Genomic DNA, 15,805 nt, shown 5'->3' on the forward strand with positions numbered 1-15,805 from the left:
TACATTTCAGAGCTACCTGTATTGAGCAGAGAACATGCCACACGGAATTGCAAAATTGAGCCAAGAGGCATGCAGCAAACAGAAGCAGTTACAGCAGTTACTGAAGAAAACAGAAAGGAGCATAAATTTTGGCAACTCAAGTATAATTAGGCAGGCCAAAAATAGTCTGAAGAGCAACTAGCTAAAGACAAAAACAGCATTTTTTTTTTTTTTTTGGGTCAGAAACAGGAAGCTTGCCAGTCAGTGGCATCACTGGATGACATTGGTGCTAAAGGAGCATGCAGGGAATACATGTCCATTGCAGAGAAGCTACATGAATTCTTTGCATTGGTCTCCCCTGCACATGATGTGAGGGAGACTCCCACACCTAAACCATTCGTTTTAGATAACAAATCTCAGGAACTATCCCAGATTGAGGTGTCAATAGAGTAGCTTTTGGAACAAATCTATAAATTAAACAGTAGAAAGTCACTAGGACCAGATGGCATTCATGTAAGAGTTCTGAAGGCACTCATATGAAATTGCTGAACTACTAACTGTGGTATGTAACCTATTGCTTAAGCCAACCTCTGTACCAGATGAGTGGAGAGTAGCTAATGTAATGCCTATTTAAAAAAAAAAAAAAAAAGGCTCCAGAAGCAAATCCCAGTAATTAAAGGCTAGTAAGCCTAACTTCAGTACCAGGCAAACCAGATGAAACTATAATAAATAAGAGAATTATCAGACACACAGATTAACACAATACGGTGGGGAAGAGTCAACGTGGCCTTTGTAAAGGAAAATTGTGCCTCACCAATCTATTAGAATTCTTTGATGGAGTCAACAAGCACATGGACGAGGGTGATCCAGTCCATATATTGTCCTTGGACTTTCAGAAAATCTTTAGTTTTTGCCAGAAGCTGGGAATGGGCGGCAGGGAATGGATCACTTGATGATTACCTGTTCTGTTCATTCCCTCTGGGGCATATGGCATTGGCCACTGTAAGAAGACAGGATACTGAGCTAGATGAACCTTTGGGCTGACTCAGTATGGCCGTTCTTATGTTCTTATAGTACTCTGCAAACATCTGCTCAATGTGCAACAGCAGTCAAAAAAGCTAAGAGAATATTAGGAACCAATAGGAAAAGGATAGATAAAACAAAAATATCAAAATATAAATCAATGGTATGCCCACATCTTGAAAACTGCATGCAGTTCTGGTTGCCCTATCTCAAAATAGATATTAGATCTGGAAAAGAGACAGAAAAGGGAGAGTAAAAAAAAATTAGGGGTATGGTACAGCTTCCACATGAGGAAACTGGGACTGTTTATCTTGGAAAAGAGACAACTAAGGGGAGATATGATAGATGTCTATAAAATCATGAATCGTGTGGAGAAAGTGAATAAGGAAATATTTACCCCTTCATATAACAGTTATCCACCTTTTTGTAACTGTTTTTTGAAATGTGGTGCTCATGTCCATTCCATTCTAGGTGTGCGCGCACCCACAAGCGTGATCGTCAGAGATTATTGCCTTAGCAGTATCCACAGGGTCAGCTGTGGCGCCCCCTTGAGTGCCACGCTCATGCATCGGTATATCAGGCACCGCCAGTGCTACACCCTCTCAGTTCCTTCTTGCCGACAACTCCCGACAGAGGAGCAGGAGGGTGGGTAATGGAATAGACATGAACAACACAGCTCAAAGAACAACAGTTACAAAAAGGTGGTAACTGCTTTTTTTCTTCAAGTGCTTGCTCATGTCTATTCCATTCTAGGTGGCTCACAAGCAAGGTCCATGAAGGTATGCTCAGAGTTCACAGTTGTGCAGCTTGCAGCACTGCTCTGCCACAACCAGCATCATCTCGAGCTTGCTGACTAAGTGCATAATGAGACACGAATGTGTGGACAGAAGACCAGGCAGCGCTTCTACAGGTCTCCTGGATTGGAGCCTGCACCAAGGCGGCCACTAATGACACCAATGCCCTGGTCGATGTGCCGTGATGATTGCCGGCAGAGGCACATTTGCCAGCTCATAGCAGTAGCAGATGCAGGCGGTGATCCAGGACAAAATCCTCTGAGCAGACACTGGGCTGACAGAATGAAAGGTTGCCACCACAATGAACAGCTGTGTCGACTTACGGAACGGCTTTGTCCTGTCTATGCGGAAGGCCAGCACCCACCTGACATCAAGAGCATGCAGCCTGCGTTCTTCATCTGACATATGAGGCTTTGGAAAGAAGACAGGTAAGTATATGTCCTGGCCAGTATGAAGCTGGGAAAACGACCATGGGCAGAAACACAGAGTGTGGTCGCAGCTGAACCTTATCCTTGAAGAATACTGTATAGGCCAATTCTGAAGTAAGCGCCCTGATCTCGGACACCCTGCGGGCTGATGTTATCACAACCAGGAAAGATACCTTCCAGGAGAGAAGCAGGAAGCCAGGGACACGAAGGGGAAGTCCCATGAGTCTCAACAGCACAAGATTCAGGTCCCAGGAAGGAACAGGATCCCAGACATGGGGTAGAAATGCTCCAGACCTTTCAAAAAAAACGGGTCATTATATGGTGAGCGAAGACAAACCTGTCTTGGAACGGAGAGTAGAGCCAAAATAGCAGCCAGATGAACCCTGACTGATGACAGGGACAAATCTTGAAGTTTGAGGTGCAGAAGATAATCAGGATCTCCTGCAGCGTAGACTGAATAGGCCATTCCGAGGCCCAGCACATGAACTTTTTCCATTGGCCTGGTAAGCAGCTCTGGTGGAGGGTTTCCTACTACCCGACGAGACCTGCTGAACCGGGGCTGAGCATTCCCATTTGTTTACGTTTAGCCATGCAGTAGCCGTACTGTCAAGTGTAGCGCTGCCACGCTTCAGGTGCGGAAGGCTGCCTTGGTTCTGGGACAGAAGATCCAACCAGGAGAAGCAGTTGCAGCGGGACGGCTATTGAAAGGTTCAGCAGCGTGCCGAACCAGTGCTGGCAAGGCCATGCATGGGCTATTAGAATAATCTTCACGCTGTCCTGATTGATTTTCAAAAGGACACTGTGAATCAATGGCACCGATGGAAAGGCATACATCCGAGCCCCTGACCACAGGATGAGAAATACGTCTGACAGAGAGTACCTGTCCTCCCCCATATCAAACAGAACACGTGGCATTTCTTGTTCTGCCTGGACACGAACAGGTCCAACCGAAGAGGCCCCCCTTTGGGAAGATTATACTAACCACCTCTGGATGGAGTGACCACTCATTGTGAAACGAGAAGGGCCTGCTGAGGTGATCTTCTAATACATTCCTGGTCCCAGGCAGTCGCGCAGCTACCATATGAATGGTATGTCGCACACAAAAGTCCCAAAGGCATAGAGCTTCTTGGCAAAGGACCAATGACCTGGCTCCGTCCTGACTATTGATGTAATATATTGCAGCAGTATTGTCTGTTAGGACTTGCACCACCTTGCCCTTCAGGTGGGGCAAGAAAGCCTGGCAGGCCAGGCGAACTTCTCTGAGCTCCCTGACATTGAAATGGAGGGCCAGATCGTCCTGCAACCAGATGGGCTCCCCCACCCAGGTCCGAAGCATCAGAGACCAGGGTCAGTGACAGGGTCGCAAAGGAACTCCCTCCAACACCAACCCGGCGTCCAACAACCAATCCAGGGACGAACAGATGCGATCCAGTACCCTGACTACCTACCCTAGGGTCATTCCTTTTGGTGATGTAGATCAACGCCAGCCATGCTTGCAGAAGCCGGAGATGGAGCCGGGTATGACCGACCATGAATGTACATGCAGCCCAAGAACCCAGGCATGTGTGAGCCGTGGTGAGTGGGTGCTTCTTCACATGGGAGATCAGGTCTGACATGGCCTAAAAACACACTTCCAGATCGAAAACCACCCCAATGAACTCTATTAGCTGGACTGACCTTAAGGTAGATTGTTTTCTCGTTTATTAACAGGCCCAGATCATGGCAGGTGGAACACACTATTTCGAGGCTCCTCTGCACTTGTTCCACAGACCTGCCCTTGATGAGCCAGTCGTCAAGATACGGGAAGACCTGGACTCCTCAACGTCTCAGGTAAGCAGCCACTGACGCCACACATTTTGTGAACACCCTTGAGGCCGATGAAAGGCCAAAGGGCAGCACTGCGAATTGAAAATGGCATCTGCCCACTACGAAACTGAGGAAACGTCTGTGACCTTGGAATATGGAAATAAGCGTCCTTCAAGTCAAGGGCAACATACCAGTCTCCCAGATCCAGGGAGGGAATGATGGAGGCCAGGGAGACCATAAGAAATTTCAACTTCCTGAGAAACTTGTTGAGGCGACGCAGGTCCAGAATGGGTCTGAGGCCCCCTTTTGTTTTTGGGATTAGGAAGGAGCAGAAATAGAACCCCTTTCCTTTCATGTCCCGAGGGACCTCCTCTATTGCCCCAGGTGCAGGAAGTTCTTCACCTCTTGAACAAGGAGTTGCTTGTGAGAAGGGTCCCTGAAGAGGGATGGGGAAGAATGGGGGTGGGACAGAGGGGCGGCAGCCAAGAATTGCAGGGTATAGCCCCGAGATATTATTTCTAGCACCAAGCGGTCCAAGGTGACCCGCAATCAGGCCAAACGGTAGGGATGAAGACTGTCGAGGAAAGAACCAGTTGGATCCGGGGGAGTTGACTGGGGCATCACTCTCGAGCGCACTTTCAAAACGAGTACTTCTGGCCCCCAGGATGCTTTGCCAGGCCAGGCTGCATAGGTGAGCCGGACAAGGAGGGGCAACGACTACTAAAGCTCATGTCTTTAATAACTTCTCCTTGCAGACCCGTCAAGTCTGCCATTGTCTTGGCGGTGGGGGTGGCCGGAACTGCTTCCTTGCAGACTGCAATGTATGAATACCCACTGAGCGAAGGGTGGCCTGAGTGCCCTTCAACCCATGCAGCTTAAGAGAGTCCATTCCCATTGAATGGGAGGTCCTGAATGGAGGTCTGCATTTCTTGGGACAGGCCAGCAGTCTGAAGCCAGCAGCAGCACCTCATGACCACCACCGACGCGACCACCTTAGCCGCCGAGTCCACCACATCCCACACCATTTGGAGAAAGCACCTGGCCATCGTGGTACCCTCCTCTACCAGGGTGCCAAATACCTAGGCCAAATTTTGGGGGAGTGGCTCCTTGAACTTAAAGAGAAAGTCCTGTAAGTTAAAACTGTACCTACCCAAGAGAGCCTGGTGGTTCACCAGCCAGAATTGCAGGCTGGCTGTCGAATAAGTTTTCCTCCTGAAAAGGTCCTGTTATTTGGCCTCTATTTTTGAGAGTTGGAAGTGCTGTGCCCTTGCTTGTCGCCTCTAGTTGGACACAGAGATGACCAGCAAGCCCAGAGATAGGTGGATATACAGATACTCGAACCCTTTGGCTGGGACAAAGTACTTCTTTTCAGCCCTTTTGGTGGTAGGAGGGATGGCAACAGGGTTTACCAGAGGGGCTTTGCAATTTTCAGGACCCCATCATGCATAGAGCCGGCAGTGCCTGATATACTGACACATAAGCACAGCACTAACAGGGGCACTACAATCAACCCTAAAGATACCACTAAGGCAAAAATCTCCATCTGCGCACGTGGGCGCATAAATACCTAGAATGGAATCAACATGAGCAAGCATACGAAGAACACAACTAGGGTTCACTCAATGAAATTAATTGGCAGCAAGTTTAAAACTAACATAAGGAAGTACTTCCTCACACTGACGCATAGTCTGTGGACTTCATTGCCAGGGGAAGTTGTGAAGGTCAGAAGTATAACTGGGTTCAAAAAAGAATGAGAAGTTCATGGAGGATCGGTATATCAGGGGCTATGAGCCAAAACGGTCAGGGATGCAACCCCATTCTCTGAATGTCCCTAAACCTGACTCCCAGAATCCGGGACTGGATGGACAGGGGATGGATCACGCGATAATTGTACTGTTCTGTTCATTCCCTCTGAAGCATCTGGCACTGTCAGAGGACAGGTTACTGGGCTAGATGCACCATTGGTTTGGCCTATTATGCCTCTCATGTTCTCAAGAGTATTTTTGGAATGTTGAAGACTGGCATGGTGGAGGACCACATAAAATATAAACCCAATAGTAGCTGTAATGGAGTATACATCTGGGGAGTACTTCACATACACAAGGTTGGTTACAGGCAGACTTGGGAATTACATAGTGTCAGGATGCCAAATTTCTCTAGTGAAGAAAAAGCAAGAGAGGGAAGAAAACCACAGATGCACAAAGATTCAGGACAGAACCATAATCAAAACAGTCCTCCTAATCTGAGCAAAAGCTAACATGTTAAGATAGGACATAAATACTCTTAAATATTTGTAGCTGTAAAACTATCGTGGCAACCTATATTCTTTCATATCTCAAACTCAACCAAGAAGGATTTAAGATCTGATGTCTTTAATTTCCTCTCTATCTTCTAACAAACATTGTTACATTTCAGATGCAATAGCCTGTTTTTGGACAAGTGCTATAAAGAGTGTCAATGAGGACTTCATCCTCCTAGAGGGGCCTCAGGGGAAAATCCAATTTGTTTTCGTCCTGCTGACAAATCAGAAGAAGCAAGACTGATGAGGGAGATGGACAGACATTTAGGTTGCAGTACCATCTGTAGGCTGACAGGCAAAGAGCTGAGTACTATCTCTGTAATTAAAACAGTAACCTTAATTGCCTGTGCCAACCCAAGATTGCTTCTTGGAGGAAAGCAAGGCTCAATCCATATAACATGGAGTTGATGCAGGCAGCCAGAAGGAAAAAAATATAGTCACTAGTGAATACTGACTGATCTTTGCATTCAGAAGGTAAGTCTCTGGTTCCAGTGATTTTCAATTTCAGGGGCAATATTGGACCCACATGCTATTCTTAGATTCCTATATGACAGTGATGGTAAAAGGCATTTCATGCTATCTTCAGATGGCTCTTCTCTGACATGGATCTCTCCATGCTTATCACCTACAAATTTCACTAGCATAGGGCACCACAGGTATCTGGAACTACTCTTGAAAATCACTCAGAACCTTCAGATAGTGCAAACAGAATGCAGCCTCCTGCATAATGAGCAAGCCCAGCAGAGAACACCTGGGCTCTAAACTAGCTTCCTATGACTTAAGTACAATTCAAGATGCTGAGAATTATCTATAAAGCCTAAAAATACTCCAAAATATACTCTCTCTCTCTCTCTACCATCATAGAATTTATAGTCAACAAATATTCCTCCTCACAGTTCAACTCCAGAGGGCAGACAGCCCTTCAATCCAGTATTTGGCCACCTTTAGAAATCAGTACAAGACAGCAGGTCTTATAATCTATCTGAAGAGTAAATACTGCTGGATGGGGGCAAGGTGAGGTTCTGTCTTGGATATTTTGGGCTGAAAAAGACTCTCCACTTTGAAACAGTTGCTTTATAATTTGTATATTGTACACAGATAAGCCTGTTAAAAACAAATGAATAAACTAATTTTCCATAAACCAGTGAACAGGATTCATTTGTGATAAGAATAAAACTTAATATCACCAAGTCTTTGTAACATTCTAAAACTTTTTGTGATAGTTAATATAATATTAAGTTTTAAAAAAATACCAGTTTTTTAATCTGTCACGGGCTTCCAACTGGGCTCCCACCTCAAAGTTGATCCCTCTTCTATTCGGTGGATGTTTTGTCATTTTGTAATATCAACACCGCTGTTTTTATTCCCCTGAAAAATGCAATTGAATATCAATCACTAATAAAGACACATACAAAAATAAATCTATGCACTGTAAATCCAAAACATCTAAATGTTAAAAGTACTCTTAAATAATTCATTGCTCAATGTTTCCTATTTACAAGGAATAATCTAGTGAAAGTGATTTTCTGAGATGCAAATCAATATTAAATTCTTTACAACCAAATGTTTGAGTTATTCTCAGTGGACTGCTAATATCTTTTAGAGTGGATGGGAGCGGGGGAGTTTAATGCTAAAAAGTTACCTATCCATGGTAACCCACAGAGTGCACTTTTACTGTGTTCATGGAAAATATGGTGTAAAAGAAAAATCAGTATCAGAAGAGGAACAGTTTTCAAGAACATACAAAGGAATGAAAGAACATGGAACACTTAATGTAGTGAAACATGGCCTTTCCCTATTGCCTGAGTGTTGAGTCTTGTGGTAAGTTTCAGAACCAGAAAAAAAACAAAAAGGACCAAAGGATCTAACAAACAGTAAAACTAGTGAGGAATATCTTGAAGAGTTAATTATGTACAGAATTAAACTGCCATTTTAATGAGCTTCCTGAAAACACTGAATTAGCTCATCCTTTCTCGGCACACTGCAGTGTACCTTACTATGACATCATCATTGATACAATAAAGACTGAATTTAAGAATTTACAGTTATGATTTATATTTGTCACTTCAGATCTAAGATGTCACCTACTATGTTATTTCCCTTTCCTATGTTTTCATCTATTTAGTCCTTTAGTCTTCTGTATTTTATTGGAAACTATTTTTAAAAATAGCCAATTGTTATGAATGCCTCAAGTACTACTTAAAACACACTAAGGAAGTCTTGCCTTAGTAGCTCATTAATTTCAAGGTCCACTTAATTGCAAAGTCCTGTTCAACCTCAACTTTTCCTAAAATCTGTACCTCAACCATTTTAACCTAAGAATTCAATACAGACTACAACCTACTCCTACAGTCTCTATGCTCAAATAACTCCAAGGTTTGCATACGAGATTGAAAAGATTGAGACTGTAACTTAGAGGGGAGACCTGATCAAGGTTTACAAAATAATGAACAATCTAATAAAGGTAGATCAGGAACTTTTATTCAGTCTCTCACAGTACAAGAACAAAAGGGACATCCAATGAAAGTGAAAGGTGACATACTGATAAAAGGAAACCATGCACAATTTGATTGTGGAACTCATTGCCCCAAGATATCATTTAGAACACGTGTTTAGCAGGATTCCATTAAGGATTAGACTTTTGTAACAGATGTTGTTATAACCCTGGATATTCTAAATACTTTAAAAACAAACAAGAACTTTGGAAAGGATATAAATCCTCAAACATTGCAGCATAAGGCAACATCTAACTACAAAAGCTTTCTCTGGGGAGAAGATTATCCCATAACTGCCTACTATAGGGATTCTTCCTCTGAAACATATGGTTCTGGCCAGTGTCCGAGACAGGATGCTGGATGAGATGAACAAGTGGTGTGATAGACTCCGGCAACTGCTATGTTCCTAAATGAGAGCTGAGCCCTTCTGAAAGTCTAGTCCCAAATTAACAGTTTGAGGAAAAAGTATTTTAAAAAGTAAAAGTCTGTTTTTACCAGAAGACAAAAACAAACAGAAACCACCTTCCTCCAAAACGTGAAAAGCAGTAATTAGAAAAATTCTCATCTGACAATACATATAGCATCCAGTGTTGTGATAGTCATATTGGTCCCAGGATATTAGACACAAGAGGCAGGTGAGGTAATATTTTTTATGGGACCAACTTCTGTTGGTGAGACACACCACCATCCTCTCACCAACAGAAGTTGGTCCAATAATAGATATCACGTCACCCACATTTTCTCTAATCCATACAGCAAGTACTTAATCTCAAAGTTAGTTTTCATAGCTAAACCCATTTAAACCTCAAAAACTTGTATGATGGAAACACCAATAGATTCTTAACTATGCAAATACCAATGATTCTCCTCACTTGCATCAGTTTTACACCAATGTTCCCCCATTTACTGGATTTATTCTTAAGTAACATTGAGAGGCGCTAATCAGGTCCCAGACCTACAAAGCTAGCTAAAACTACACAAAAATAAAAAAGTATTTAACCAGAAGTCAAAGTGGGAAGAAAAAAGTGTAAGTCTATTAATGCCCCCCCCCCACCACACTCCCTATTGCCCTGTCTTTGGTGGCAGCTGTGCCTCCATACCTCCCACTTCTTCCTCAGTTCCAGGTACTTCTATGGGGGCCAGGCTCCTCATTCAGAAGAGAGCCTGGAAAAGGACCTGTACAAACAGCCATCCTGGCTGCCTTTACTAGAGTCTGTTGAGACACAACAGCAAAAAGCCTCCCAATTGCACTGCAACATTGCTTGCATCCTTTGGAACATGAATGACAATAGACAGACTCAAATCTCAGTAAATAGTATTTGATCCAATTCCTAGTGAAACCAATAGAAAGACTTCCACTAGGTCAGACCCATAGCGAATGAGAATCTTAATAAAGCAGAGGGGCAGAAGAGTCAAAAAAGTGGCAAGAGTTGGTGCTGGGGCCAGATGGCACAAGAAAGTAAACCAGCAGGTGAAGGTAGGATCAGGAACTAAGAGGGAAAGAAGAAGAACTGAGATCCAAGGAGTAGGAAAGGCCCCTCTTCTGGATGTGGTGTAGAGTCAATGAACCTGCACAATCTTTCAACATTTGTTCTTTGAAATGTCAGTTTTTAAAAGGAGCCACAGTATAGTTACAGCTGCTGTTTTAGCTATTCATTATTTCCATTCAGTTTTCTTCATAATGGAGCTAATAAAAATACTGGCAAAATGCCAATACTTGTGAACAAATGGCATAGCAAAGGCATCTTTTCCCAGTTTTGGGGGCACTCCCGTACAAGGTGATTGCCAATGAAAACAAATGAAACTCCCTCCCAATGACACCATATCAACTCTCAAAAAGAAAAGGAGTACTTGTGGCACCTTAGAGACTAACAAATTTATTAGAGCATAAGCTTTCGTGAGCTACAGCTCACTTCATCGGATGCATTTGGTGGAAAAAAAACAAAAAACAAAAAAACAAACAAAAAAAACAGCTCTGTCCATGCAGAGCAGAATACTTAATTTCAGCCTGAAAAGTAGTATAACAAAGCATTAAAAAATTAGAAAATTCCAACTATATTGCAAAGTTCCTAATAAGATAAATTTGTGACTATCTAAGCTCTCTTCAACCTGCATTTGTCCTAGGTTTTTGCTTTATTGATTTTCTGTTCATATGGTTTTATTCTATTTACAACTGTCACCCCATGTGACATTTATCCTTTTATAGTCAACCACTTCTCACGCCAAAGACTCAGTGGAAAGCCTGCTTTCTCCATAAAACATCTACTAATATATTTGGGGCAATCACTGATCAAGGATCAAAGACATTCTGGTAAGAACTGCGCAAACAACAGCAATGCTGAAGCCAATTTGGAGGAACAAGAACATCTCCCTGGAACCCAAACTGAAACTGCTACACACAATGGTCACCTCCATTTTGCTGTATGAATGCAAGACATGACTCTTATGGCAGAACTTGAACGGAAAACACAGGTAGTAGAGATGAGATACTGCCGTAAAATCCTGGGCATCTCAGACTTCAACCAAGTCACTAATGAAGAGGTCCGCAACATCGTCACCCAGCACGCTGGGTCATATGAAGACCGCACAAGCTGAAGTGGTACGGCCATGTAACAAGATCATCTGGCCTATCCGAGAGACAGTACCGGGGAAGAAAAGAGGCAGACAGAAGAAGAGATAGACTGACCACATAAAAGAGTGTACAGGAATGGACTTCGGGGAGATTCAAGTTCTGACTCTCAATCATCAGGGTGGAGACAATTGGTTGATTGTTCATCAATGATGGTGCCCCAACGATCAATGCAGTTATGGGACTGATGATGAATATATTTTTTAATACTTCATTGACTCAGCCAACACTGGTGTGATCTTCTATGAAAGACATTTGGTATCCCTGCTTTCTCTACTCTAGGCTTTTTTCTCTCCCAGGCAACGGTTCTCAAACTTTTGTACTGGTGACCCCTTTCACACAGAAATTCTCTAAGTGCGACCCCCCGTTATAAATTAAAAACACTTTCGTATATTTAACATTATAAATGCTGGAGGCAAAGCAGGGTTTGGGGTGGAGGCTGACAGCTTGTGACCCCCCCCATGTGATAACCTCACGATCCCCTAAGGGGTCCTGACCCCCAGTTTCAGAAGCCCTGCACTACAGGTATATTGTGGCCACTGCTCCTTCTAATAAAAAAAAGTTAATTAGGGCTCCTTTCCAATCCCATTAACACAACTCTTTAAATTGGCCAATTAACACTGAGTGGTGCCCGTCCCTTCCCAACACACAATCATGGGAAGCATCATACTTTTACATCATACTCTTACTCCTAGCAAGACAGGACACCAGGAGCAAGAACTAGTATGCTAGGAGACAGTGCAGAATGATGACCACTGTGCTGATTACCAGCTTTTTTGACTTGAGCTTAAGTCAAAAGCTTTTAAGAATAGATTTTATTTTTAAAATAGATATGTTCTGAGCTAGACCTGGGGGACTGACTTCGCTATTCTAATGAACATTCTATGTTACTTATCTGAAGCCACTGGCTTGCTATTATCAATAGCTCAGACAGGATCTATTCGTTCTCTTCACTGTTTTCTTTTCCCTCCTCCCTATTCTGAGCCTGCAACTGGTTTATCTCAAATGCATTCACCCCATCATAGATAGAGAAATGTTTTCACTGCCCCAGTTCTAGACTATGTTGGGGCAGAAAAATTAAACACTTTCCATCCCGCAAAACCCAAGGTCATATATTTAATTCTCTCTCTCATAACAAGTAGGTAGCAATGCTACCAGAAACACGTTAAATATACCAGAATCTCAGCAAGAAGATTTCAACACATCTTAGCAGACGACAAGGACTATCATAAGACCAAGATTCCCAGAACAGCACAAATACATGGAGATGACAATGAGCTGAAATGATTTTCTTCAAAAGTGTGAACATTTTGCTCCCATTATAAATGCATTAACTATATCACATTCAATAGTATTTTCCTTATGTAGTCAAATTATTAAGAGACTGAAAATGTGCATACTGCAGCTAACAGTTATTCATATTAATAAAGTGTCCCTCAACAAGTCTATGAAAGAGCTGTGCACAAAGAGAAAGTGCCTATAAAAATCCTGATACCAAAAAAACCTTTGCAGAAAAGTCACTATTAAAAAAAATAAAATGTAAGTGTTCCACCAGGGTTTGGGGGGCTTTTTTTGTTTCAGGGTTGTTTTGGTTTGGTTTTGGGGGGGTTTTTTTTTTGGAGGAGGGGTGATGCCCAGAGAAAATCTGAGGAACATGCATATGATCTAGGGATCTATCAATTTTGCTGAGATAAGGACGACAGTGCAGAAGAGAGGTGGTCTGTTTGGGAGCTCTTTCATGCTCAACCTGCCGTCTAGCCCACTGAGATCAACAGGAGCAAAGAGAAAAAAAGACTACAAAGGTGCAAAAGAAAAAGGGCCTAACTCATCCAGAGAAAGGTGGTTTCTTAGAGGCAGAGCTGGGTCCCCTTTCTCCTAAGGATTGGTGTTTTCTTCTCCTGCCTCCCCTTGTTGTCCTCAGTTGTTAACTCTGCAGCAGAAGCTCTTTATTTGAACCACCTATGGCTTGAGAATGAGAAAAGAACTCCACAACTCAGCAGGAAAGGAAAAAGGAACCAATTCTTCACACCAGGCTCACAAAGAAGTACTATCACCACATATAATTGTTTTCTATGAGACTGGAGAAGGTCTCAGTTCTCTCAGGAGTTCTCAAGCTGTGGGTCTTGACACCGGATGGGTCACAAAGGAGTGGCCAGGAAATCACAGGAAAACTTACATAACCCACTAGATGCTAGACCTCAGAAGGCAAGCTGAGGGGCAATAAAAAGTGATCCTCTCTTATCTTCCTGCTGTCCTTCTCTCACTATCACTTTTCCACTGCAATAAACCACAGTATGCTCCAGGAGAGCACTGCTTAAAGATTGTGAGGAGCTTCACTTTGAGGCTCTTGCCAGCACTCATCCAGCTTTTCACCATGGCTGATAAATAGGGCCCTACCAAATTCACAGCCATGAAAAATGTGTCACGGACCGTGAAATCTGGTGTGTTTGTGGGGTTTTACCCTATACTGTACAGATTTCATGGCAGAGACCACCGTTTTTCAAACTGGGGGTCCTGACCCAAAAGGGAGTTGGAGGATTTGCAAGGTTATTTTAAGGGAGTCATGGTATTGTCACCCTTACTGCTGCACTACCTACATTGCTAGGCGGCCAGAGAGCGGTGGCTGTTGGCCAGGTGTCCAGGTCTGAAGGCAGGGCCTCGCCAGCAGCAGCACAGAAGTAAGGGTGGCAATACTATACCATGCCACCCTTACTTCTGTGCTGCTGCCTTCAGAGATGGGCAGGAGAGTGGTGGCTGCTGATGAGGGCCCAGCTCTGCAGGCAGCAGCACAGAAGTAAAGGTGGCAATACCATACCATGCCATCCTTACTTTTTCGCTGCTTTGCCTTCAGAGCCAGGTTCCCAGCCAGCAGCCACTGCTCTCTAGCTGTCAAGCTCTGAAGGCAGCACCACCAACAGCACAGATGTGAGGGTAGCAGTACTGCAACACACATACCCACCCACCATAACCTTGCGACCCCACCACAACTTCTTTTTGGGTCAGGATCCCTACAATTACAACACTATGAAATTTCATATTTAAATAGCTGAAATCATTAATTTTACCATTGTTAAAACCCTATGACAGTGAAATTGACCAAAACAGACCTTGAATTGTAGGACCCAACTGATAAGCAATTCCTTGAAGCAGAGCTCAGTGCAAACAGGAAAAGAAAGTACACCCAGCAGACAGCATGCACTAACAAAAGGAGCCAGTTTTTTCTTGTCATGATCCCAAAGATGTATGGAATCGTTTTACACACACACGAAATCTGTAGGTGTGCTGGATAGAGAAAGTCTGAGAACTGCTGTCCTAAACTCCTGTGTTTTTAACCTCTCCCACCTCTAAATAGTTTATTTCCTCTCAGCGTGGGCAAGCAATGACATCTGCCTTACAACAGCTTCTTCCAGACAAGCTTAACAGACTATGAAGAGGGAGTTTTTATACATGAAGTGTATAAAAGTTTACTGTATACAATTTTTAAAGGACTAAAAAAAATAAAGAGCATTTTACTAAAGACTGACAATAAAAGTATCTCCTAAAATCTGATTGAGAAAAGTTAACATTCAATGGCAAATATCAATTCAAGGATTCTTAATTTAAATCTTCAAAAAGTCTGTTCAATAAAAATGCAAGGTGGCCATTAATTGTAACACACCCCTAAGTCTCTCTATGTTTGGCACCTTTTCAATGAAATGGTTCCACTGGAACTTAAAGACTATTATATTTTATTTTTCTTCATCCACTGCTACCTAAGTAAAATGTTTCAGAAGGGAAATTTTGCCATGCAACCTAGTGAAGTATACAAAAAAAGAATAATCAAGAACATACTGCAAGGAACAATCCTGCACTGACAAAGGGCTGGACTAGATAATAGGTTCTCTCTCTAATTTCCATTATTAGGAATCCAAATTACATAATGATTTTTGATTCAGAAGCCTCAAACTTGTTTCATAATCACTAATACTTCATCTTTTGGATTTGAATAGGTCAGATGTGTCCAGCTTACCATGGTGTGTGAGCTAATTCAAATCACGACAGGTCACAAACTAACGTGTTCAAATTTTGCTAAGATTATATTCTAACATTAAAAAAACCCTGCTCATTGGAGTATGAAAAGATGTTCATTTCATCTCCATTCACAAAGACCACAATTAAAGGCTCAGATTTCTCTCCCCAAGACCACTACATAGAGGCAAAAGATATAATTCATCTGTCTGCTTTAGATATCTGATGTCATCAATCATACTAAGGTAACAAAGAACCTGGAATTTAACAAGTAAGTAAAGAGGTGATTGAGATTCAAGTATTTTTATTTTCAGTTTTTAACTCTACATCAAGGCTTGATCAAT

At 42.8% G+C, this 15,805-nt stretch overlaps 1 protein-coding gene across 13 annotated transcripts in view; it reads right to left on the reverse strand.

Annotated features, from left to right (window-relative positions):
* PHF20 (PHD finger protein 20) overlaps positions 1-15,805 on the reverse strand; it is a 174,647-nt gene that overhangs the window by 135,841 nt on the left and 23,001 nt on the right. For 10 of the 13 annotated variants that reach the window (XM_043496247.1, XM_043496245.1, XM_043496244.1 and 7 more), the window contains one exon: positions 7,583-7,697. The exons of 1 other annotated variant lie outside the window; for it this stretch is intronic. In XM_043496247.1, coding sequence (XP_043352182.1) covers positions 7,583-7,665 — 83 coding nt within the window. In that variant the 5' untranslated portion in view covers positions 7,666-7,697. Of the gene's footprint in view, positions 1-7,582; positions 7,698-12,348; positions 12,420-15,805 lie in introns of those variants that run through there. 2 more of the 13 variants (XM_043496239.1, XM_043496249.1) reach the window with 2 other exon arrangements.

This window comes from Dermochelys coriacea, chromosome 13 (assembly GCF_009764565.3).
Source record: "Dermochelys coriacea isolate rDerCor1 chromosome 13, rDerCor1.pri.v4, whole genome shotgun sequence".
Lineage (NCBI taxonomy): Eukaryota > Metazoa > Chordata > Testudines > Dermochelyidae > Dermochelys > Dermochelys coriacea.